The 23,989-nt window shown below is 33.8% G+C and overlaps 2 protein-coding genes across 7 annotated transcripts in view; one reads left to right on the top strand and one right to left on the bottom strand.

Moving 5' to 3' along the window:
- The window catches only part of LOC129788911 (MICAL-like protein 1), a 20,109-nt gene extending 4,259 nt beyond the window's left edge, over positions 1–15,850 (top strand). Inside the window, exons 1-9 of one of the 5 annotated variants that reach the window (XM_055825324.1) lie at positions 141–518; positions 3,342–3,638; positions 5,507–5,691; positions 8,560–8,645; positions 12,373–13,658; positions 13,911–14,900; positions 14,962–15,169; positions 15,244–15,384; positions 15,457–15,850. In XM_055825324.1, the coding sequence (XP_055681299.1) occupies positions 3,487–3,638; positions 5,507–5,691; positions 8,560–8,645; positions 12,373–13,658; positions 13,911–14,900; positions 14,962–15,169; positions 15,244–15,384; positions 15,457–15,522 (3,114 nt within the window). In that variant the 5' untranslated portion in view covers positions 141–518; positions 3,342–3,486 and the 3' untranslated portion in view covers positions 15,523–15,850. Of the gene's footprint in view, positions 1–140; positions 519–3,341; positions 3,639–5,506; positions 5,692–8,559; positions 8,646–9,891; positions 10,686–11,847; positions 12,175–12,372; positions 13,659–13,910; positions 14,901–14,961; positions 15,170–15,243; positions 15,385–15,456 lie in introns of those variants that run through there. The other 4 variants (XM_055825326.1, XM_055825329.1, XM_055825328.1 and 1 more) reach the window with 4 other exon arrangements.
- On the bottom strand, positions 15,508–23,989 carry LOC129788912 (uncharacterized). Of its 2 annotated transcripts, XM_055825331.1 has the most exons (5): positions 23,594–23,989; positions 17,482–17,950; positions 16,909–17,207; positions 16,113–16,229; positions 15,508–16,030 (listed from the first exon to the last, which is right to left on the bottom strand). In XM_055825331.1, exons 2-5 carry the CDS (start codon positions 17,947–17,949, stop codon positions 15,913–15,915), a joined length of 1,002 nt encoding a protein of 333 aa, XP_055681306.1. In that variant the 5' UTR covers position 17,950; positions 23,594–23,989; the 3' UTR covers positions 15,508–15,912. The 2 variants fall into 2 exon arrangements, with proteins under 2 accessions (XP_055681306.1, XP_055681305.1); XM_055825330.1 differs by lacking the exon at positions 23,594–23,989 and having other exon boundaries at positions 17,482–18,074.

Raw genomic sequence — 23,989 nt, 5'->3', positions numbered from 1 at the left:
TATAGCATATAATTTCCACGAGATAGTGTATATTTCTCTCCACACTGCGATGGGTTTTGTATTTTACTTTTTTTTTATAATTATGGTCAGAGACTTTTGTGTATGTATATATGTGCCTTTTGAAGCTGCTGTTATGTCTCTTTTGCTTCTTAGCTCTGTGTAGTGACTACGGACGGAGCTCGCACACTCAAAGTTGTCTCACACACTTGGTATTCCGCTGGAAACCGTCAAACCGTGCAGACGATCATTTTGCGTGCATTTAATATTATTTCTTTCAAACAGTTCATGGAAGTGATTATTTTTTTCTTTTTTTTTATAAATAAAAGTTTCATATATCGTGAATAGAATTTTGTACATTTTCCACGTTTTTTTTTTTCAATTTTAAATTTATATTTGTACATAGTTCTTTTGAAAATCAGCATGTGAACTATTCACCAAGAACGAATTCATTAAAAGGAGGCAAGAAAAAAAAACGATGTGTGATGTGCAAAAATAGTGGAACTAAAAGAATATGTAATGTGAGTATGAGGCCTCACCCAGTGTTTTAATGTCCTCTCTTTTTTTTAGCTTCTCTTCTTGTTTTTTCTTTATTATTATTAACATTGTGTGTATGATGTTTTTTTTATTAATTTCTTATTCACACGGAGATTTTTTTTTCGAGTGTATTTTGATTGCTTTGTCTCTTCTTATAGTATGTACAAGGCAGTGGTTTATTTTTTTGTTGTTGCTGCTATGTTGTGCTGCAATTGTAATAGGGATACAAATAAGAATCAAGTACCGTTTGTCAGAACTCCCATTAGATTCTTAATGCTTTCATCATTGTAAGAGGTCTACCACAAAAATATACACACCTCAGAGAGAAAATATTTGAATAACACCGCATAAGAGTCTTTTATACACACAGTTTCTGATTAGTAATTGAAAATATACATATATGTAGGTATACCTTTTGCATACATAAATTATTGCCTATACAATATGTATGTATGTATATTGGGTATATTAGCTACATATTGAAGAAATTCGTAAAGCTCTGACTTAGGTTTTTTTTTTACTTTTTTTCTTAATCTTGCAATTTTGTGGAAGGATTAAGAGAAAAAGAACAATCAAAGGGGAATTACAAAATGTTGGGTAAGATGGAAAAAGGCCACAATTGATTTACAAAACACCACAAGTTAGCAATAATAAGAGGGAATTGATTGAGAAACAGAAATTGTGTATTATTTTTTTTCTCTCTGTATATAGCTAAAAGTGAAACATATATAACTTCTCACTTAATACTCAATGGAGCTTTATGGAATTATTTATTTTTTTCTCTTTTCGTAAATCTCTTTAAAGGTGTGGCATAAAGTACGTATTTTTTTAATGCTACCTCTTAGCTAATGTGTTGTACCTCATTCATATATTTCATTGAATTAATAAGTCTTTTCATTGCTGAAGATCACATTATAGTCTCGTTGCTTTCCAAGAGAAATTGCGTGTCAAATCAATATTTATTGCAAGATGTGACACACTGCACATCTCTTTAAAATGCAACATATAAACCCACCTCCTCTAACTCATGTTGTATGTTGTACCCAATAAACTCAACAACGCAACCATCCACCACGTTCTAAGCAAAAGGGATTCGAATTTTCATTCAAAGTTCGTCACCTTCTTCTTTCTTTCGTATTACCTACAACAAAAGGCATCTCTCGATACATGAAGAAGTTCCCAAAAAGAGATGGTTTCGCGTCGTCTTCGGCGGCGTCATCTTTTTGGGGTTCAACTTCTAAGAAATTCGAGTGTCTCGTGAATTTTTGGATCGAGTGTATGTAAGACATAAAAAAAGAAACAAGAAAACCAGAAAGAAAACAGGTTGTTGTTTTTTTGACTTCTTATGTTCTTCTTATACATATAAAATGTATATGGTTATTGTTAAAATGTGGAGGCATATACAACACTAAACGGGTCAGTCACTCTCAAAACGAAAGTTCAGACGCAAATGGAGAGTTAAAAGAAACATTTATAAAAATTGTATTACATATGCATATGCCTCGAAAATTTGTATATGTTCTAATTTGAGAAGTTAATTTGACATATATTCTCATTTAATTGATTGCAGCGGTACTCTTGTCTGGCTTTTCTTCCTCTTCAAAAAAAAAAAACTTCAACTCACGCAATTACAATGTGCTCTCTTGCCCCCCTAATACGGATTATTTTATAGTTTTGTTTTTGGAATTTTAAACCTACCTAAAAGAGCATTTTGCGTTTTTATGTTTGGCCTAGTGCACGTTATTTATTTTAATTAATTTTTTCTCGATGTTCTTTTTTGCTGTCAAAAGAAATCTTTTGGAAATTTGGAGTCATTTTTCGTTCATTTAACGTGGGTTGAAGAATATAATCTTTTTAGAATAACTCATTAATTGCTCTGAGAAATCGGTCAAGTAGTTTGGTCTTTAAGACTTTTTGAATGAGGTTCTGTCAAATAATTGTCAAAAAGTAACGTAACAAACGTAATGATGGCGTAAACGTTATAAAAAAGAAAATTTCAATGCATCATGTAAAGAATGTAATGAAGCGAATATTCTAAAAAATTAACAATGGAATGATTTTTATTTCTTTTTGCATTGAATACGTTTTTATAGATTTTTAGATCAAAATATTATCTTTATTACAAATTAGCCGCCATATTGTAAAGAACATAACCTCACTTTTAGAATTAACAATTTTCTATCATTTTAATACAATTTTGGCCCAAGAATTTTAAAGTTTTAGAAGGCTTTTATTCAATTTTGAAAAAAAAAATTACATTAAAAGTTTTAAAGGCGAAAGTGTGAAAAATTACATGAATTGAGTAAAGAAAATGTAACGCTTTGTTTTATTTTTTTTTACATTTTTCTTAGCAATTTAGTGAATTACCGGGATTTCCTTTTGTAATGAAACTGAATGAATGTAATTGAGTAATATCTCACAGACTTTGGTACAATTTAAACCCTTTTCTTTATTCTTAAAACGAACTATTTCACCTAAAGTTTTCCCAATTTAACGATAAATAATTCCATAAAAAAAACATTTTATAAAAAGTTTGTATTTTACCCGGGACACTCTGTGAAAAGAAAATCGTAATTCACAATAAGAAAATTTTAATAACAACTTAAATGCATGATTTTAATTTGGGCAAATCATGAAATTTTGCAGACAAGTTTCATTGATTGGTTAATTTTCATAACGTTCAAGAGTTTTTTGATTATTTTGAACTACTAAACCACAATCGATAGCGTAGCGAATAACCGCTAATAATAATTTTTATCATTAGAAAATGCGTATGCAATAATAATTTTCGATTTCTCTTTTTTTAGGTAACGACCATCTGTAATTGAACAAACTACTCTAGTGCGAAAACTTTTGCATCTCTCGAAGCACAAATTTATTAATTAATTTTTTTTTAATACAAAAAGAAAAAGAAATTTTTTTCAACATTACCATCGTCGTATTTTCGTAACAATGGGTGAACGTCGTGGTACAAAAGCATTAGAATTGTGGTGCCGTAGACTAACTGCTGGGTATGCAGGTGTCAAAATTGAAAATATGACAACTTCTTGGCGCGATGGACTTGCATTTTGCGCAATTATTCATCACTTCCGCCCAGATCTCATGTAAGTCTCTTATTTTGTTGTTGAATTTCCTTTTATGCTAAATTGTTGATGTTTCTTCCTGATCTGGTTGAATTGAAAGAACAATTCAACCCATATATGGGATGTTTGATACAAAAGAAGTTACGTTATATGCGCCTTATGAGCAATGCTAAAAGGTGGTATACATTATACAGAAGCAAGGATAACAAGCTTTTAATCATACTTCTTTATGAGCGAATTTAATTCAATATAAGACAGTTTTGAGAAGAAGGAAGACGTTTAAGCGATGTTATTAATATCTCAATGAGCTTTTTTTTGTTTATGTGTAAAATAAATTATATGAAATTGAGTTAATTTCTTCAGAATTTATGCAAATATTGCATTAATTTGAAATAATTGCTTGTCATGGCATAAAATGAAATTAAATATCTCACTGAAACTTCCAACAAGACTCGCTGAGAAATTCTCATTGCTTTGCTCTTTAAGATTTATTTTATTGTTGTTTTTCTCTCTGCTGTTGTTTTATTAAAACATTCAACAAATTGTAACAAGAATTTTATTCTTCTATTTGAAATTAATATTTATTATGTTAAGAAGTTCTTCATTCACTTCAGATCTCTTAATTTATTAGTTGGTATACCACAATCGTGGCATACCAAGTATTGTAATCATCGGAAAAACCGACCACCTCAGATCGGGCTCAAACTTGGTATGAGCAAGTTTTAGACTTCCCACATTACGAAAATGGTGGTGGAAAATTTTTGATCCGGCCGGCCGGCCGTCCTGCCGGCCGTCCTGCCGGTCGCCCAAACTTTGCCTTCTATCTTAAGAACGGTAACAGATAGAGACTTCCGGTTTGAAGTTTTCTATAGAAATGTGGGTGTAAAATTTCATTTTTTCACATTTTCAAAATTCAAAATGGCCGCCGTCCGCCATTTTGAAATACCGTGAACCACTTCCCTTATAGTTAGAGGTCTGAAATTTTAGTATGTTGTAGTGCTCAGTGAGATGTTTTCATCAACAAATCATACTTGAAAATCGGTCAAGCGGTTTAGCAAATATGGCGGCCTAAAGCAAAAAGTGTTTTTTCAATATAACTCGAGAACGGCTTGACCGATTTTGACCATCTTGGTATCAAATGAAAGGTATTGAGAAGCCCTACAACAGTCTAGAACATTCCAATTTTCAAAAACATCCGCAAGAGGCGCTAAAATCGAAAACAAAAATTGCCTAACTTTAAAGGGCAATATCTCCGAACATCTGTTATAGATTTCCTTTAAATTTTGATATGTTGTAGCCTGACTCAATATCTATCATCAGTCCGAAAATGAAGAAAATCTATGTCTCCGTTTAGAAGATATAGCCATTTGAAAAATTCTTGAATTTGAAAAGTTCTAAGAGTCATATCTCTTGAACGGTCTGTCCGATTTTGCTCAATTTGGTATCAAATTAAAGGTTTTGCAAAATTCTATAACTTTCTAGAACATCAGAAACCTCTAGAACCATTCCTTGTGGACAAAAAGTGCAAAAAACTGTTTTCGTAGAACAAAAATCCGCCATTTTGTGTTCTGGAGGTGACCTTGAAATGTATCGCAATATACATCAGATTATAGCTTATTTTAATAGCTTTCCATAACTAGTCAAGAAATTTCTGTAGGTCTAATAGAACTTAAGATATAAGCATTTTAATCCGTCAAATTGCTAAATTTTACAAAAAATAGACTTTGCCTACTAATACTACTCACAAATTAAATTACAATGCATAGACTGACCCATCCGCGTTGTGGTATACCAACTCTAATAACTGGACGCGTTATGATTGACTTTCTCAATTGAAAAAAAAAGAGCTGTGTTGATTAATTTAATTTGCAAAAATAAATCTTTTGCAGTGATTTTGAAAAGCTGGACAAGAATAATGTTTACTACAACAATGAATTGGCATTCAGAACAGCAGAAATCCACCTTGGAATCCCAGCACTTTTGGATGCATCAGATATGGAGTCTCACGATGTTCCCGATCGTCTCTCTATTCTAACGTATTTGTCACAGTATTATCAAGTTTTTGGTGCACAAGGTATGATTAAAGTTTCTCTCTTTTCTTTTTTTTTTTTAATTAATTGAAAAGTCTTTTATTGGAATAAAAATATTTTTAAGGGTATGTCAAACAAGTTGTATGAAGAAGTCAATATGGTGAAGACTTTCTACAACACTGAGAAAGTAATTATTTTCCAATTAGGTTTGAAAATCCTTAAATGCAAAGACCTATTCCCTAATTGGTGAAACTTTCACCATCATCATGCATAATATACTTTTTCAATTGAAAACTAATGTAGAAAATATCCAACATATAATATTGAAGATTTCCTCTATGATACGACCATAATTCACTTTATGACAAGACATGTGTGGAGATAAAGTTTTGCATCGCAACCATACACGTGTGTGTCGGGTGGAAGAGTGTCAATAAAATGAGGAAAACTGCTCTGAATAAATTTGCGTTTTTTTTTAGAGGAAAAAGAGTCTATTTTTAAAACATTTTATGTGACACAGAGTCGTGTTATGTGAATAACATAAATTAATAAAAAATAGGTTACTTCCGTGCAACTTCCCTTTGTGTGTCTCTCACTCTATGCTGAATGCACGTATGGGTTACATGTTTTTTTCTTCTTCTTCTTATACTACATTAAAATACACACAAATAAGTGAAAGGATTTTTAGCTGTTGGAATAATCAAATTTATTTTTTTGCTCGCGAATTTTTTTTATGTAATACTTAACAAACGGTCAATGAAATGGCATCAATTGACAGAGGGGGCAAGTTGCAAAAAAAACACCCAAGAAGAATAACGTATAAGAAAAAAAATCCACTAATTCATATCTGACGTCTGATATTTCAATTTAATTGTAAGTGAAAGTTGCTGAGGTGTGTTAAAAAGACAACATACTGTTTATATTGGTTTGGTACTGAACATTTTCTCGCTATAACTTTTATATCACAAACCTATACGAGTGTAATAGTTTTGTATTTGATTTTGTTGTATTTCTCCACATAAAACGTGGAGGGAGTTTATATTTTATTTTTGTTGGGGATTCGAAAATTTCCTGTCTCAATGACAAAAAAAAAAGAACAACAACCATCTCATGGTACATTTGTGCACGAGCTATAGCAATGGCACACCTCACGTTTTGTGTGATTTCCACAATAATACAATATTCTCAAAAAAGGCACACACAATATTGTGTGCTAAAGTGAGGAGTGAGAGAAAATGAGCGGAAAACCAGGGGCAAATAGAGCTTCCATTCGATGGTGATTTTCAACCTAAAAAGGTGACCTTTTATTATGTAGATTGAAGATGAATTTGTTTTTTAAATTAACATTTAAAAATACAAAAATCATCAAGTAGATAGTTGGCAATGTTTACTCCCTCACAGAGGTAAATGTATATTTTATAAGAGATTAAGTTAGATCATTATATATGATGATGTCCCGGAACATGCACGACAATGAAGATGTTAAATGTGAGATTTACGAAGCCATTTCAAAATCTTCTCTTATACTGGAAATTTTCTATTAAAACAATGGGCAAGATATTTACGTAATTTGATAGCCATAAGCAAATGTTGGTGGAAGTATTTGTGATTAATAGACAAATCTTATCGTCATTTCAACATGAGATTGGCTCTTTCGTATCAACCACACAATGCTGGTGGTTGAATTTATCTACAACCGAATAATGATTGTAAATTTTGCATTTATTACAAAATATCCAATGAAATTTATTTGATACATCGTAATGCAAGAAAAGTTCATTTTACGCTTATAGCTTTGTAAAGGAGGCTATTCACTTTTGTTCATTTCATAATCTATGAGCAAGAAGCACAGTAGAGACACATTTTAGTACAAAAGAGCATTCTAAAAGAGTTATTCCAGAAAAAGAATCACATTAACTGTGAGAAAAATCATTTTCAAATAGTTAAATAATTAAAAAAAAAAAGAATTGCAAATGGGGTAAAATTGCAAATTCGGGTAAAAATTATAAAATATTTCTCAGCTACCCAAATAAAATCTTGAATGGGCTTTCTTTAGTTCCCTCTGGGATCAGCTGGGAGAACATCCAAAGGAAATACCCAAGAAAACGCGAAAACTCCGCCTCTATTTAACTTAATTTTCGCTTTAAATGCATAAAGCATATGCATCAGTGCTTCAATCGAAACAATCTTTCATTTAAAAGACTAACAAGCTTTTTGTGCAATATGGCCGCCTAAATCTGTTAATGATTTTTCGTCATAACTCAAGAACGGCTTAGGCGATTTGGATCAAATCTGAATCAAACAAAAGGTTCCCAATTTATCTCCTATTGATCTAATTCTCCTTATATTGAACCAATTAACCCCCATTTCAATCCTATTCATTCTATTTCAGTATTAGAACACAATTAAGCTTAACTAAATTAACTTTCCCAGCTTTTCCTTGGAATTTCCAGATTTTTTTTTTACTTCTTATTTGAAAGAAATTTCTTATAGCTAAGCTCGTGGTAAGCTCTTATAAGCTCCGCATGATTTCGACACCATATATTCTGCATATTTTCTTCACTTTAATGGCGATTTGATGAGAATTTAATCAATTAAACCCATAGCTTCCAACAAGCAAACATGAATCCTATTTTGTCTGATTATAGTAAAATCTCTTTGTAATGTGCATACAAACAGCACTTAAGCCAATTTTTCGCCTTCAAATCTTTTATTATAGAAATTCTTTTTGTAATTTTCTTTAAAGGCTCCCACGAATTGTAAATTTTTTTTCGTGTGTTTGGGAATAACAATTTCCACAAAAAATGTATAAAGAACTTAGAGAGAGAGAAAAAAATCCATGAAATCATCGAATAATAAATATAACGAATAATGCTGATTAATGTAAAACTTCTTTTTTTACATCTTTGCAGACGCTTCTATTCAGTCAAATAATCGTCGATCAATAGGAGAAGAAGCAAATGCCATTGATACGAAAACAGCAGATTCGCCACAAATGGTAAGTTAGAACCTTGGAGAAAATATTTTTACTATTTTGGGATTTTTTTTGTTCTGTAAATAACATAAAAAAATCATAAAATCAATCAATTCCATTGATAAGACATGGGTTTGTGCTCAAGTGTACACCGAACCGATAAGACATGCCGAAATGGCTTCCTAACAAATCGTCATCATTTATTTTTATGAAATAGCATTGAGAATGCAATTTGAACTTCATATTTTTTTTTTTTTTTTTTTTTGGGAACATTGGGAAGGTCAAAAAAATATTATTTGCCCTATTTCTTATTTATTAACAATCCAATGCTAACCATGGTGCTGTCATTGAGGGGGCATAGACGAATGTAGTATTTATTATAATAAAAATGTCTTATTACTAAAGATGGGTGCATGTGGGTTGGGTAAAGCTTCTCGTGCGCGCGCAAAAAAAAAAACGAATAAGAATTCAAATAAACATTGTGTGTATGTGAAATTAACAAATACTGCAAGAAGTACAATATTTTTTCTTGTTTATGTTTACTGGCCGTTGCGAAATTGTACAGTTACCTGACCTTTGTGTACAAAATGTATAATTTTTCTTATGCTGTTGGTACCTGTGTGCCCCATGATGTACATTTACCTTCATGATTGGTGACTCTCGGTGTACCTTTTCTTATATTTTCAACAAGCATTTTAATAATTAGCATGATACTTGTTTTGGTATTTATACCTGAAATACCCCTCACAGTGTGATGCAATTATCTTCCCATTCACTTGCCATATGTTTGTTGCTTCTTCACTTCTTTCTTAAAGCAAAATGTTGTGCCATCATAAAAATGCTTTTGCTTGTTCCTAAGCTAAGACACATTGGCAGCGGTGCGGGGCTTTTCCATCAGAAACACCACGTGAAAAAAAATTCTCCATGCTTTTTTGTATAAAAGAGAGACAGAGAGAGAGCTTTGCCGCAAATTGAGCTAAACTTTCGTGTTTATATACACTACCATCAAAAAGTTTCTCGACAATCAAACATGAGGGGATTTTTTTAAAATAAATGCTTTCATTTGGCCATTACTCTACTTGTTGTGTGTAGTTAATCGTTTTTCTTCGTTTTAAGAGGTTTTCGATTTTAGAAAGTTTAGGAAATAATTTAGTGATAAATAAGACATAAAATTTGTGCTTAGAATCACTTTAAATTGAATTTTATTTTATTCAAAAAATCATTGAAAAAGTAATTGTTTTACACGGGTTTACTAAAAAAAACTGTCAAAACCGAACTGATTATCCGATTTAAATGAATTTAAAAGTCTTGAAAAGGTTATTAAAGTACCTTTTCAGTGATAGTTTATTATTGAAAATCGGTTCACGACAAACCGAGATACAAGTCATTGAATTGAAAATTAATTTACTTGCAAACATTTATGTTTTCCAAAATGGCTGCCTAAAAAACGGCTGAGCCGATTTCGTCAAACAAAAGAGAGAAGGAATGAACATTTTCTTTTGAATACACTAAATAGATTAAATTCAGCACAGTAAGATTAATAATCAATTGACAATTTGTAAATTGAAATATAAATGGAAAAAAATCTCTATTTTATTTTTGGTCGTTCTGAAACTTTTTGAGGGTAGTGTAGACATATAAAAGTTTTGCAGAGAGATAAAAATATATGAATGGAGAAACAAAGGATGATGGAAAGAGATAAATATAAAATGACAATTAATTCTCGCTGCTTTTCCCATCCACAGAGTCCACACACAATATTTATTCCTCTCTCTAGCACACGCGGTGCTTTATTGATATTTCCACTTCACGTTGATTACTCACTCGTGTGTTGGAACAGTTCATTTCTGGAAGTTTACTACATCAGTTGTGTTTTTTACTCTACATAAATTTAATTATTCCCACAGAAAGTGTCTTGAGTTTTCTTTTTTCCACCGTCAGTAACTGAACGGAAATTCTTTCCAAAAATATTCTCACAGACATCCCATGAACTCTAAGGTGGCAAAAGGTTTTGACATAGAAATTATATTATGAGTCTGCAAGTAATAAGAGCGCGCATGTTGTGTAAGAAATGATATTTCGTAAACTATTGCGTTACGTTATGTGATATATACCTACTACAATATAATACTCAATTTGTATTTTATATAAGAAATGTCATGACGTGGATTGTCTTCGTCGGGATTCTGTGTAAATTCCTCAAAAGAAATCCTTTTAATCCTTCCAAAAGACCAAACTTTGATAAATTCTCATATGAAGCATAAAGTTGATTTTTTTGAATTCTTTTTGGTGAAAGAAAAGCCGGGACTTTGCCCGGAAAATTCAAATTATTTCTTAGAGAAAAAGGAATCTCAAATGTTTCTTGAAAAGGAAAATGTCCTTGAATTCTAATATAATTCACAATGTAAAATCAATAAAACTTTCTATTGAAGCTTGCAGCTGAAGTTCGCAGATTTTTCCCTAACCTTGACATGCATAATAAAATATTTTATTCAAAATGCAGAAGAACTCACAATTGTGCAAACTTTTCTTATACAACATTAAACAATAATATTTTTTGTACAATAACAATTTCTCTATTATCTGCAGCCTCTGCAGCACATGTTGATGATTAAATATTTTGCTTCTTTTGAAGTTAGCATCAAGTTGAAGGGAAAGAAACGATAAGAATTTCCACACAACTATCGTTTCAACTTTTAATATTTATTTTATTTATCCTTTGAATTTCTCTTGAGAACATTCTATTAAAAAAATGTATTTTTTGCTTGTCTATGGAGTTTAGAATATAAATAGAATTAGAAAACATAAATTTTATTTTCTCCACCAGAGGGCAAAATCCTTTAGTAGCGACATCTATTGCGTGAAAAAATCCCCCAACTTTGTCACTGTAAAATATAATTTAAGAAATTAACTTAATAAATTATCGGAAGAGAACAAAAAACTTCTCTCTGATCTATTAAATTAATATTCTGGGTCAATATGCATGTCACTTTGCCAAGTCATCATAACAATTAGCTCCTCTACTAATTATGGGAAGAAGAAATGTTAATTGCTATGTACTCTGCATGAACTTTTATTATATATTTGCATTCTTCTCTACTTTATCATTTATTTGTTGAGCTGATCATGTATTATTTTTCTCATTTGTCTTGTTGAATCATCCATTATTTTTTTTCTTTTTCTCTGTTTTTTTTCATATCATTTTCTGCACATCACACCATCATAGGACGATAAGAGCTTGGACATTATGGGACAGTATAAGCCAGAAATATTCTGCTAAAAAAAATCTTTAAAAAAATAAAAATAAAATCCAGTGGTAAAACGCGATTTATCTAATTCATCTTTAATTAAAATCATCCAAACTGAGTTTTTTTAGTTTATCTATTTGTAAAAGTTGTTTAAAAGAAAAAGAGAAAAAAAAGAAAAGTAATAATCACGAGCTTATGGAGAAGGAAGTTCTATAGATATTCACGTATTCAGCCCATCTTTAGAAGCTATATAAAAAGAAAGAGAGAGAGAGAGAGAGAGAGTGAGAATGAGTGCTAAGCAGCAGGTAAATAATTTAGATAAGAAATAAAAATGCTAAAATTGTATTAATTGAGGGCAAATTTGTGGGGTCATTGGGGGCAAAAGTATGTTGCTTTCTGCTGAAAGATTCTCTTCTTTTTTTTTTGATTTGTTGTTGATTTGTGCACGAATGAATGATGATTTATGGGATAGAAATTGATGAGGGAAAAATCCTCCTTTCTAGCTCTCCCACGGAATGCTGAGGCGTGAGCCCTGCTTCAAGTGCAAACTTCCAGTTTTTCTTGCTGAACGTTTGACCATTGATGGTCGAAATTATCATAGAACTTGTCTCAAATGTGCCCGGTGTGGGCATCAACTAACACCCGGGAGCTTCTATGAGACGGAAGTTGATGCAGAATTTTGCTGTGAAGTCTGTCCCGACGAAGAGGCCACACATCGTGGCATGACGGCATATGAGGAGGATGATGAAGAAGATGTAGAGGAGCAAGGAAGTTGTGCCTTCCCGGACCTTCCGGGGGAAACGTCGAATTTTGAGAAACAATACAGTTTACTGAAGAAATCTCTGAGTGACGAGGAGAAACGTGAGAGTTTGGAGAAGCTCAAGGGGAAGGATCAGAAGTCCATGTTGAGCTTCATTGCGACACAATTTGATGGTGGGAAAGAGAATCCCGATGAAGAGACTCAAAATGTGGAATACTGTTCAAGCAAAAAGACTGATATGGAAGAACTTGAGTATTCACACAAAACACCCAAAAGTGACATAATTAGCGAAGATGATTTTAATAAGGAGAAATGTGAGATTGTTGAGGAGGTAAAGGATACCCTTACTGATACCACAGATGTTGGTGAACCACTGCGAACAAATAATTCAACTGAGAAGCTTAATAATGACACAAGTTTAGAAGACAAGCTAAGTAAAATAGTTTTAGTAGATGATAAGATTAAATCGCCTTGTGAAGTATCATCGTCAGAAATTCCGTGTGTTACCAAAGATGATGAAGACATTGTCATTGTGGACAATTGTGGGGATAAACAGAGAGTATCTGACGAATTTCAAGAGGGCATGCCACAGGATGATACTCCACCAAATGTGCCAGCTTGCAAGACATCATTTACAGAAGTGCCTATTGTAGAACATAAGTCAGTAGATAGTGTAGCAAAAGACACCGTGGCACATGCCACAGATTCACAAGAACCACCCGCATCCAGTGCTACAGTCCCAGATGATGAAATAATTGAGCCAAAAGCATCCGCTTACCCTGAGCACTTGAATCCTTTCGACTCTGACGATGGAGCCGCCAGTAGTGATAAGAAAACTGCGGAAAAAGCCGCAAATTTGAATCCCTTCGATAGTGATGATGAAGAAATTGAGGCAGAAAAGGTCAAGAAGAATGAAGCAAAGTCGAGCAATCCATTTGAAGATTCAGACGATGAGGCTACTAGCAATGCTAGTCCGCGCATCGTAAAGCCATCTCCCAGGAGAACACCTGTTCCAACACCGAGAAAGACGTAAGTTTTGAAATTCTTTCCATGTCTTTTGCCAGACAGAGGTGTAAAAAGAGCTCAAAATATCATATTTCTCAACGAGATAGAGCAAAGAAGCGTAAGTAAAGGTTATAAAGCGGAAAATTCTCTTCAAGAACAACCTGTACCACTTTGTTCTATCCGGATGAGAAATGAGAAATTTTGAGCTTTTTCTTTAAGCTTGAGTCCTTGAGTTGATCAGCTTAATTAATCAGAATAAAAATTTTAACGTAACAGAGTCCCAAATGTGCGGAAGACACTGGATCCCAACACAATGCAGCATCATTTAAGTGTTGTCCCACCAGGTGCCATTGCAAAAGACTTGTACGGAAGCTGTGCATCACTGAATTCCTCAATGTCAGCTCGCGGTGACTCCCGTGGATCCATGAATTCCCTCTCATCGTGCTCAACTGCAGGTGGAATTACACCTGCACGGCACAAGAAGGGCAAAGCACCGCTTCCGCCAGCTTCCATTGAGAGAAGTCCCATTCCCAGTGAACGTTCAACACCCAAAACCAGCCCGAGAATGAGAAAGAAACGTCCAGCACCTGCACCTCCTGTTCCCAAAAAATGCGAAGCTGATGATTCCACAGCTCAGAGTTGTGAGACAAAAATGCGCCTAATTCCACTTGATGCGGAATTAATGATGGAATCGACAGATGCAAAGAGCGAGGAGACGCCGGAGCATGCAGAAATCTCGTATAGAAGGAAAATTGTCCCATTGGAAGCATCAGATCTGCTAGATGCGGGTGATGAGATGCTCCATGAGCGTCAATGGGAGAAGCTGAAGGACAATAAGGAGTCAAAGAATCGCAATAGACGCAGCAATGTCTCATTCCAGGGGGATGAAGTTGATACAGTTTACGGTGATAAGTCTTCTCATGGGAAATGGAAGAAGCGCAAGGGGCCAGCACCGGCACTACCAGTACCCCCAAAGCGTGTCCTGCAGATGCTCCCGCTGCAGGAGATCCTTCACGAGCTGGAGGTGATTGATGTGCAGCAGCAGGGGCTGGAGAAGCAGGGAATTATCCTTGAGAAAATCATCCGGGAACGCTGTGAAGGGGACATCCCTGAGGGGGGTACGGAGGAGACCACCCTCTCCCGGGACACGCTGTCGAAATTGCCGACGCAAAATACCAAAGAAGTTGAGGATCTCATAATGCAGCTCTTTGATCTTGTCAATGAGAAGAATGAACTTTTCCGTCGACAGGCTGAATTAATGTATTTGTGAGTTTCCTTTAAACAAAAAGAATTTGAGCGCAGGAATTTTAAAGAATTTTTTTTACAGGCGTAGACAGCATCGTCTGGAGCAGGAACAGATTGATCTGGAATACGAGATTCGTGTCCTGATGGCGCAACCCGAAAGGAATAAAACGGATTCAGATAAATCCAAGGAGGAAGCACTAATCTCGCGTCTCGTTGAGGTTGTTCAGCTCCGAAATGAAGTTGTGGATAATCTGGAGATGGATCGACTACGGGAAGCTGAGGAGGACTTGGTGAGTAAACCACGAAGCAAAATTTCTTGGAATTTCTCAGCAGGAAAAAAATGAAATAAAATTGCAAATTGCAGAGTATAAAGCAAGAAATTGAGAAGCACACCGCAAAGAGGGAGGAAGACTTCAGGGAGGAGGTAACCACAAAGCTATCGAAGAAGGAGAAAAAGAAGCTGAAGGAGGCGAAGAAGTCGAAGAAGAAGAGTGACGTAGACAAGGTAAATAAATCTCTCTCAATAACTCCTTCCGGGCTGGATAAATTAATTCATTTTATTTTATAATTTTTTTAGGATGACGATGAAACAGAATCGAGAGGCACCAAGGAGCGCAAGAAGAAAAAATTTATTATTATCTAAAAAAAAAATCTCTTTATTTTGCACGAGGAAAACACAGATGAATAAAATTGGTAAAGTATTCAAAAAATTTAATCGTAAACAATTGTGATAGAGATAAATGTTTTTTTGTCTGGACCACAGCTTAATTCTTTCTAAATTCTCTCTGAATAAATTCTAAAAAAAAAAAGAAATCTCGGCTATAAAAATGAAAAACAAATCATAATTTTCGAAAAAAAGAGGTAGCATTAAGCATTTAGTTTTAGAGTTTTTTTTTTAAATTTCTCTGTTGCTATATATTTCCGTAGATTTTGTGTATTTTTTTTAATTAAACTTTTGAATTGAAATTAAATTTCGGAGTATTTTCTTATTGTTGTTATATCCACGGAAAAATTGTGCGTTTTAGGAGATTTCTTAATAGCACCGACATCTGTCAGCTGGGCATTTCGATGGGTAGTTGATACATTCATCCAAGCAGTACACATCAGCACCTTCCTTGCCCTCAATTTCTCCTATTGCTTCACAAGTTTGCCTACAAAGAGACGAAGGAATTTCAATTTTTTTTTAATTGTTTTTCAAATAGAAGGAAAGAAGTGAAAGAATTAAAGTCTTACGGGCAATGGCAAATGGTTTCTGGGCAGTTGGGTGGGTATCGCAGGCAATTAATTTGGCACCATTCATCCATACCTGGAACACTTCGGTACAGAGGCGATGGGACACACACTTGGTCTCTAGAAGAAAAAATTAATTTTAAAATTTGCACTGAAAGAATTTGAAAATTATTTTATCAAATTATATTTAATTTTACAAAGAGATTTAAAAATAAATAAATACAGAGGCAATAGAGAAGGTTATTTTAAGAATTTAAATATTTTTAACTTTTTAGTTTTATTTTTAACTTTTTTTTCTGCCAATTGAAATTGCCTTTTCATAGAGAAAAAAGTTTTTAAATGTTGAGAAATTAATTTTTTTTCACTAAAAATCTAAGAAAGCTCTAAAAAAGAATTAGTGAAAAGAATTTTCAAAATTCAGTGCAAAAAACTTTTAAAATTTCTGTTAAAAATAATATTAAGATAAATTTTCATTTCAAAAATGAGTAAAAGTGAAAATAATCACGAAAATAACCGTCATTCGAGTAAATCAAAATCTTCTGCAAAACCATCATCCAAAAATGGAGATTTCTGGTGGACTCCTGAGGAATTGGACATGCTTCCAGGGATTGAACCAAAAAAGCAAATACCTCCGCAAAAAAATAGGTTTTTAACCAAAATCATCGGAATATTCGTCATTTGCCTCATTCTCTTTGGATTGATTTATGCTCTTTGGTTCAACGATGATGTTCAAGAGCTTCTCCTTCGCTACAAAGATAATTCCTGCTTCTGCAAAACACTTCTGAGGAAATGGACTCACCTGACCACAAGAGGGAAGATGTTATTTGGTGCTGGAGCACGGAAGTCCCTGTAGTAGAGGAGGAAGGGATTGGGATTTTCAGTGAAGAAGGGCGGTAGGGCTCCTGTGTTGGATGTAATGGCAATATCGGCACAATTGCGGAATGTTTCGGCTTTTCCGCATCCCACGGCCTCTGTGCCATTGGCACATGTTCCCCACATATTGGCCGTGTAGTATGTCCACTGGAGCACGCATTGATTGCACGTGACGTAGGGGGGAAGACGGACGCGATAGCGGAAAACGCCCTTCTTCTTTGCCTCCTGCAAGAATGGAAAGTTATACATCGGTATCTCACCGCAAAATCACACAGAAAGAAGTTTTACTGGAATTGCAAAAAGGGGCATTCATCACAGGATTTTTTGTACAAAAATTTCACCGAAATTTCCAGTTAATTCAAATAAAATTTGCTCAAAAAGATAAGAATGAAAAAGTTTTCTATATTAATGAAAATTCTTTCTGCTTCCTGCGTAAAGTTTCCTGAATTCTCACAGATGAATGCCCCTCTTGAGTATGGCTGTACGTAGGTATAATCACCTGTGGTATCAAGAAGCGCACTTCACGTGTGCCAGAGATAAATAGTGGGTATCGGTCGAAGCATTCCTGCGTGGCTTCGACATTAGGATTATTGTTGGGACAGAGAAACATCTCAAAGCGTCCATAGTGGTTGGCCGTGAGCTCCACTTCCACCTCAATCTCCTGCCCCATTGTGTAGTACCGCGAAATGATTCCCTTTGCAAACTCACCGCCTGCCTCATGGGGACGCGGTGTCTCCAGATGAAAGGCATCCCCACACAGACCGCACCGCCCATAATTCTGCTCCCACTGCACAGCATAGCCGCCGCAGAAGAGCTCATTGTCGTTGTAGTTGACGGGATTGGGGTAACCAAAGCGCCACATGGCATTCCTAGCAGGTGGATCCATCAGTCTGCCGTGTGAGGACACCAAATGCGTGCACTGCAGCATCACCACAGCCCAGCTCACGAGCCACATTATCAGTTCCATCCTTGGTAGAAAAAAAATAAGATTTAGAATTAAACTGAATGGATTCAGCTAGAGGACAAGCTTTAGAACTCCTGGGACAAATCTAGGTTAATGCAACTTTAAATAATTCTTCATTGCTTCGCGAAAGCTTCAAAAGCTCCGCAGAAAAATATTTTCTTATTTATATAATCTGAAATTCGGCCAAATTCGATTTCATCGGGATATCGTGGATTGAATATTTAATTTCTTTCTGTGTGATTTACTTCAGTGCAGCAAAAAAAAGAGACAAATTAACTAAAATATGTATGCAATAAATCGCTACAGGTGAGTATACTGTGGGGGTTCAATGTGAACATTTATATTCTTCAGTGCTCATTTATTGAATTTATTTGATGATTTAACAATATTTTATGCCAAAGAAACAATATATGGATGAAATGCAGAAACTAAAGGATTGTGATTCAAGGGTTTTATAGAGATTTAATCTTCCCTGATCTTGCAAAGATTTATTTTTATGATTTTTCATTGAGAAAGAATCGTATGAAGGAACTATTAAAAAATTAAAGGAGTTTATTCGCTTCATTATGGGAAAACGTTTTAATGCAAACGATGACGTCACAATTGTATTATTTGTTTCTTTCAATTCCAACGCATCAAATATTCTTTCCAGTGTTTCGTCAATAATTTCTGATAAAGTATTTTTATTCTCTACGCATTAAAATCACAATAATGACGTCATTATCTGCATTTTTAGACAAAATTCTATCGCCTTTTTTTTCATAATTGAACTCTATGGAAAATGTAAAGTGTACGACAATTTCTTATTCTTTCATTAATCTCTATAAAAGTACCATCCTGATTGCTTCGTTGAATGATGAATTTTCCCATACAGAGATGAATAAGTTCCTTCTTCATTTTTCTTCACAATGAAAATTTTTGCAATTTGTCTTATAGAACTTAGGTGTTTGTTCAAATTTCTCTTCATGTTGTAATTCATCAAATACATTGACCTGCCAAAAAGAACATTTTACGCATGATTTTTTTTTGTCCAGGAATGCCTCATCAATAAGATTGGGGCGAGAAGGTATAAAGAATTTTTTTAAAAAAAATTCATCATCAGGTACACTTAAGAACCAAACAAAGATAAGTCTCCCAGAAACCGTTCTTCTCGCTCTTGTTATTTATTTTGTCACACGAAAAGAATGAGATACTGAGTCATGGAATTTTGTGGTTTATGAAAGGCTTTCTGGCTTTTTTTTCTCCTCTCTCTCAATCTTTTGGCAATATTCTTTTTTTTGCCAATAGAACTTCTGTATGTAAATTATGGACGTGCTGGGTAAATCTATGTTAATCCCAAAAGACTAAGAGATAGTTTAGTTTATATTTTAATACATTATAATAATTTTTTGTATGGTGCTCTATCAGATGTAAGAAATCACGAGAGAGGTGGAGAAAAAAAGTGGGAAAAAGATGATATTTCCATCAGGGTGCGGAGTTCTTTTACAACAAACCCACCGCATGCGTGTGGGGCTTGTTTTGTGGAAGGAAAGGAGAAATAATCAAAATTTATGCAAATAATATTGAAGAAATATAAACCAATCATGAAGGAAAGATGGCAAAGTGTGTTAAAAACCATCGGGCGTTGGTTTTAAATTTTCATTTATAAAATACTAAAGAAATCGAGTATCAATATGACCACCTTTTAGACACACTACGCCGGGAGATCACCCAGAGCTGTTTTTTTTTTTGTTTCTCCGTAAACTCTTTCGCACAAGTTCACTAACCGATCGGCAATTTATTATTTTAAAGATTCCTTTTTTTTCACTCAAGTTCGTCAATGATGTTTTCTTTCTGCCAATTTATGTTAAAACATCAATTTATTATCTTTTTACATTCTACCCAATCTGCTATATAATGTAATGTACTACATATATAATACAGGTATACCATTTAGTGAGAGAGGATAATAAAAATGATTAAGTGCATGACCAAAAGTAAAACTTCCCGTAATACGAATTTCCCCACGACAAAGACATTGCTCGCAGTTTTGTTCAATTGGAAGTAGCAGCAACTTTATTGCTTAAATATGTATATCACGCGGAGAGCGACAAAAAAAAGAGCTTCTGCAACTAAATTCTTCAAGTAATACATAATAAAAGTTGCACGCGGGGTGTCTGAGTGCGGGAGAGAAAAGAAACTTATATTCTCGAGCAAAAATCGTATTCCAGTTCGTCCAGAGCCATTTAAATGACCTTCAAAACGACTAAATTAAGAACAAAATTAACAAAAAAAAATTGAGATCAAAAGAAGCTGCTATCGAGAGAAAATCCAAAAGACATTGCAAAAAGAATTCGCTGCCTTAGTTAATGTTCTCCATATACGGGAATTAAAGGGGAATTAATTGCAAGCTTCTCCCCGTAATAAAGAAGTAATTTCAGGGATTAATAAGCAATCAAAATTAGTAAATTTGGGTATTAAGGTAAAATGTTAAAATTGAAAAATTACCTTCTTATTGATCGTAAAACCCCTAAACTCCTTTATACGTTCACCCGCGTGAAATTAGCATAACACAGAATCGTCCAAAAAAAATTTTACAGCTTCAGCAAGACACGTGTTTCAGACAAAGAACTTTTATTGGACTGTGATAAATTTATTAATAAAACTTTAAATCTTTATTTATATTTAATACTGTTTGGTTGTTGATATTTTTATTTGATGTGTTAATTCTAATCTTGACATAGAACTTTATGTTTTATTGAAATAGAGGTGAATCTTTTTTCCTCTTTTGCTTGAGGAGGGTAGAAATAGAACGTATACTAAATGAAAAGGTTCTTCTCTTATTAATTTCTTTCATATTTTTTGGATCCAATTCTGAATTAAAATTTAATGTTTGTAAAGATACACAAAAAATCCTTTTATTTGAGGACACTGTAATCGTTCTAAATACCTACCTAATATGAAGGATAATGCTTCCTTTAAGGACACTTTAAGAATTAAATTAAAACACTAAGAATTAAATTTTTGCAAATAGTTTTCCATTTTTTTCAGTTAATTGATAATTTAATAAAATTTTTCACTGAATTTCTTACCAAAAAGAATGTCAAATCGTCGCTAGAAAGGATTCTATTCTAACTGCAATTTACTAACACTGTATTAGGCCAATTAAAAATTTCCAAAATTTTCTTTTGTTTTTAAGTAATTAAATTTCATTTTATTTATAACAATATCAACGACAGAATTTATTTTATAGAACTAAAAAAAGAAATTAATTCTACTTTCTAAATATTGTGCATAATCTCCTTTATTTTTTTGTCACGGTCTCCCCTATTCACAAAGGAGAAAATTGATTTCTTTGAAGCATTTTATACGCTAAAACTCCTCACCTTTTCTGAATGTTTTTTTTTAATACAAAAGTGTTAATTTTCTACGATTCATAAAAAAAATTCCCAATATAATTCGAATACTGTTTGTATGCTTCACTATTTTCGGTCATTTTCTGTAAATTTAAATCGTCCAATATTGCATTTTTATACGTAAAACTGTCGTTCCTATCAACCTCAGACGACACGTCAGTATCTCAATTCATTTTCTTATTATTTTCTTTTTTTTGGAATGTCTCAAATTCTACCAGGCCATTGTTCCTTGAATGAGATGAAAAACAAGGATAGACACTGCGAGGATTATACGCTCTTCGCGACGACACAGATTTATAGGTATATGTATATATATTTTTAAAAGCCACTGCGTCTCATGCAGCGTGGCAATATTGTTGACTGAGAAAAGAATATTCAATGAGAAAGAAGCCAATATTGTGATCAAGGTCTTGCAGACATTGTATTTTAATAAGCCACACACAGGGATGAAAGATTCAGGTTTCTTCCTTTACGCATAATTTCCGTATATTTATCAATGGAATTTTCCGATAAAGCTTTGAAGGTAAAATATTTGAAGGAGCTTTCAAAGCTCCTTCCTTGGTGTTTTTTTTTGTTAGATTGAATGAGGAAAAGAGAATGTAAAACGTGGGGTGGGTGATTTGAGAACAAGAGCAAAGGATTATGGAAGGATTACAAACTGAATGAGATTATCGTGAAAAGGTGACGGTCATTGAGAGAGCGCCGGAAAAATATTAAATTAATAAAACAATATTATAAACCAGCAATAACACAAGTGAAGGTTCGAAGAACTTTACGCGCATATTGATACCACGCACAATGTTGGTCACGAAGGCACCCAAAAAGCAAAAAGACAAAGCTTTTGTGACAATTTTATGCAAATTGTGGCATCTTTTAATGAGAAAACTGTCAAAAACTGTAAGTTATTATTTGCATTCTTCACTTATGTGCTAATTTATCAGAGGCGTAAAATTTTTCAAAAACAACTACTTATCCCCCAGGCGTGGATAAAAAGGTACATGAGAAGAAAATTTTTTTTCGCGCGCAGCGGTATCTTCTCTCGATGGGACGGAGCATCAGCAGGTATTGTGCCGTGAGAAGAGCAGAAAAAAAGGTCAATCAGTTGGTTATCTCTCCTGCAGAAATTAATACATTACACGGGCTGATTAATGTAGCGTGTACATGACATTTTTTAAAGATCTTGTTTTACTTCATTATCGATCAACAATCACCACTCTGAAACGCGTAGGTAACCCACAGAACGGGGCAAGAACGTGGTTGGGGACTTTTTTTTTCGTGTGTGTTGCTCCCCTCAGAGAGCTTTCCTTTTACCATTAATGATGATTCTCAACACGCGAACCAGATTTTATTGTTCTCCTGGCATTTACTTTACAGAAGCCCAAAAAAAGTATTTGCAATGACAAAAAATTCTCATTCAGGAAGGAAATTTACATAAATATTTGCCTTTCCATACATACATGCGAGAAAAATGTAAATAGACACAAATTAAGATCACTGATCTCGTTCTGAGGGCGTTCGAGAAAATCTTTTTTGAACACAATGCGAGAAGATTAGCAAACCAGAAATATTAGTTTTCAAAAGTTCTTTTCTATCAACACCAATTTTTTGAACACGAGCCACACACGAGATTTTTTTCTTGAGAAGAAAAATTTTTTTTTATAAATTCTTAAATTTGTTGGCGCGAAACAACGAAACGCGATCATTTATTGAAAGAAGTTTTTTTTTTGGTATAGTGAAGATCGCATTGATAATTTCACTTTGTTGGAGTATTGATCACCTTGATCTTGTGATCTACTGACAAAAATTCACCATGCACTGTTGTCCCTGAACAATCCACAATATTCTGCTTCTTTTTTCTTTTAAAAACAGGAACAACAAAGATCAAGTGTTTAAATTTTGTGTGATATTTTACATTTTTTTTTTGATTTCTTAAGCTGTCATATCATACAATCTTTTCCCGTCTCAAAAGTGCACCTGGAGGCAAAAGTTGTTATTTTCTTACAAACTCGGTGACAAACTGCCAAAAATACCAACTAAACTATCATTCAAAAAAAATCAATTAATTCCTCGCGCACCAGAAAAGCTCAAGATTTTGGGAGCAACTTTAGTCTCCTTTTAACAAAAAGAAAAATAATTCAAAGAAACAATCACTATGTTGCTGCATTCTTTGTCAATTCCAACAATTTCCGTGGATTACACAGCAAAAGACACAAAACTAAGCCACACTGCCCCTGGGGAATTGGCTTTCTTACCTTTTTTTTCTTCTTCACTAAATGAGAATCAATTGAAATTCCGATCGAGTATCGTCTTTTACTTATTTAACCGCTAAAATTTGCTTATCTCTTCCAAAGAGTAAGACAACAACTAATAAGCTATGCGTTTTTATGCCACCACACAATCACGCAAAAAAAGAATTCTATGCCACTCTTTAAAGTACTCTCGCAACGAACCTTATTCACATTTATACCACTAAAAAGAAAGAAAAAAATAAATTGTTTCCTTTCTGTGCGATCACTTTAGGGAAAAAAAATGCAACACAATCTTCACACACAAAAATGATCCCAATAATTCACTTTTCGCGAAGAAGAGAGTCCCGCGCGAGCTACCTTTTAGTGGTAAATCCTCAACGATCGCAGATTAACTGAATC

The sequence above is a fragment of the Lutzomyia longipalpis genome, chromosome 2 (assembly GCF_024334085.1).
Source record: "Lutzomyia longipalpis isolate SR_M1_2022 chromosome 2, ASM2433408v1".
NCBI lineage: Eukaryota > Metazoa > Arthropoda > Insecta > Diptera > Psychodidae > Lutzomyia > Lutzomyia longipalpis.
Note: the sequence above shows the minus strand (reverse complement) of the source record. Positions and strands in the feature narration are given on the sequence as shown.

What these genes read in the sequence shown, in the direction of transcription:
- LOC129788912 (XM_055825331.1), bottom strand. Translation starts at nt 17,949, where the DNA reads ATGGAACTGATAATGTGGCTCGTGAGCTGGGCTGTGGTGATGCTGCAG. An exon ending in TGCGCTTCTTGATACCACAG is followed by an intron (nt 17,208 to 17,481) that starts GTGATTATACCT and finishes CCATTCTTGCAG; the next exon opens with GAGGCAAAGAAGAAGGGCGT. An exon ending in ATCTTCCCTCTTGTGGTCAG is followed by an intron (nt 16,230 to 16,908) that starts GTGAGTCCATTT and finishes TTTTTCTTCTAG; the next exon opens with AGACCAAGTGTGTGTCCCAT.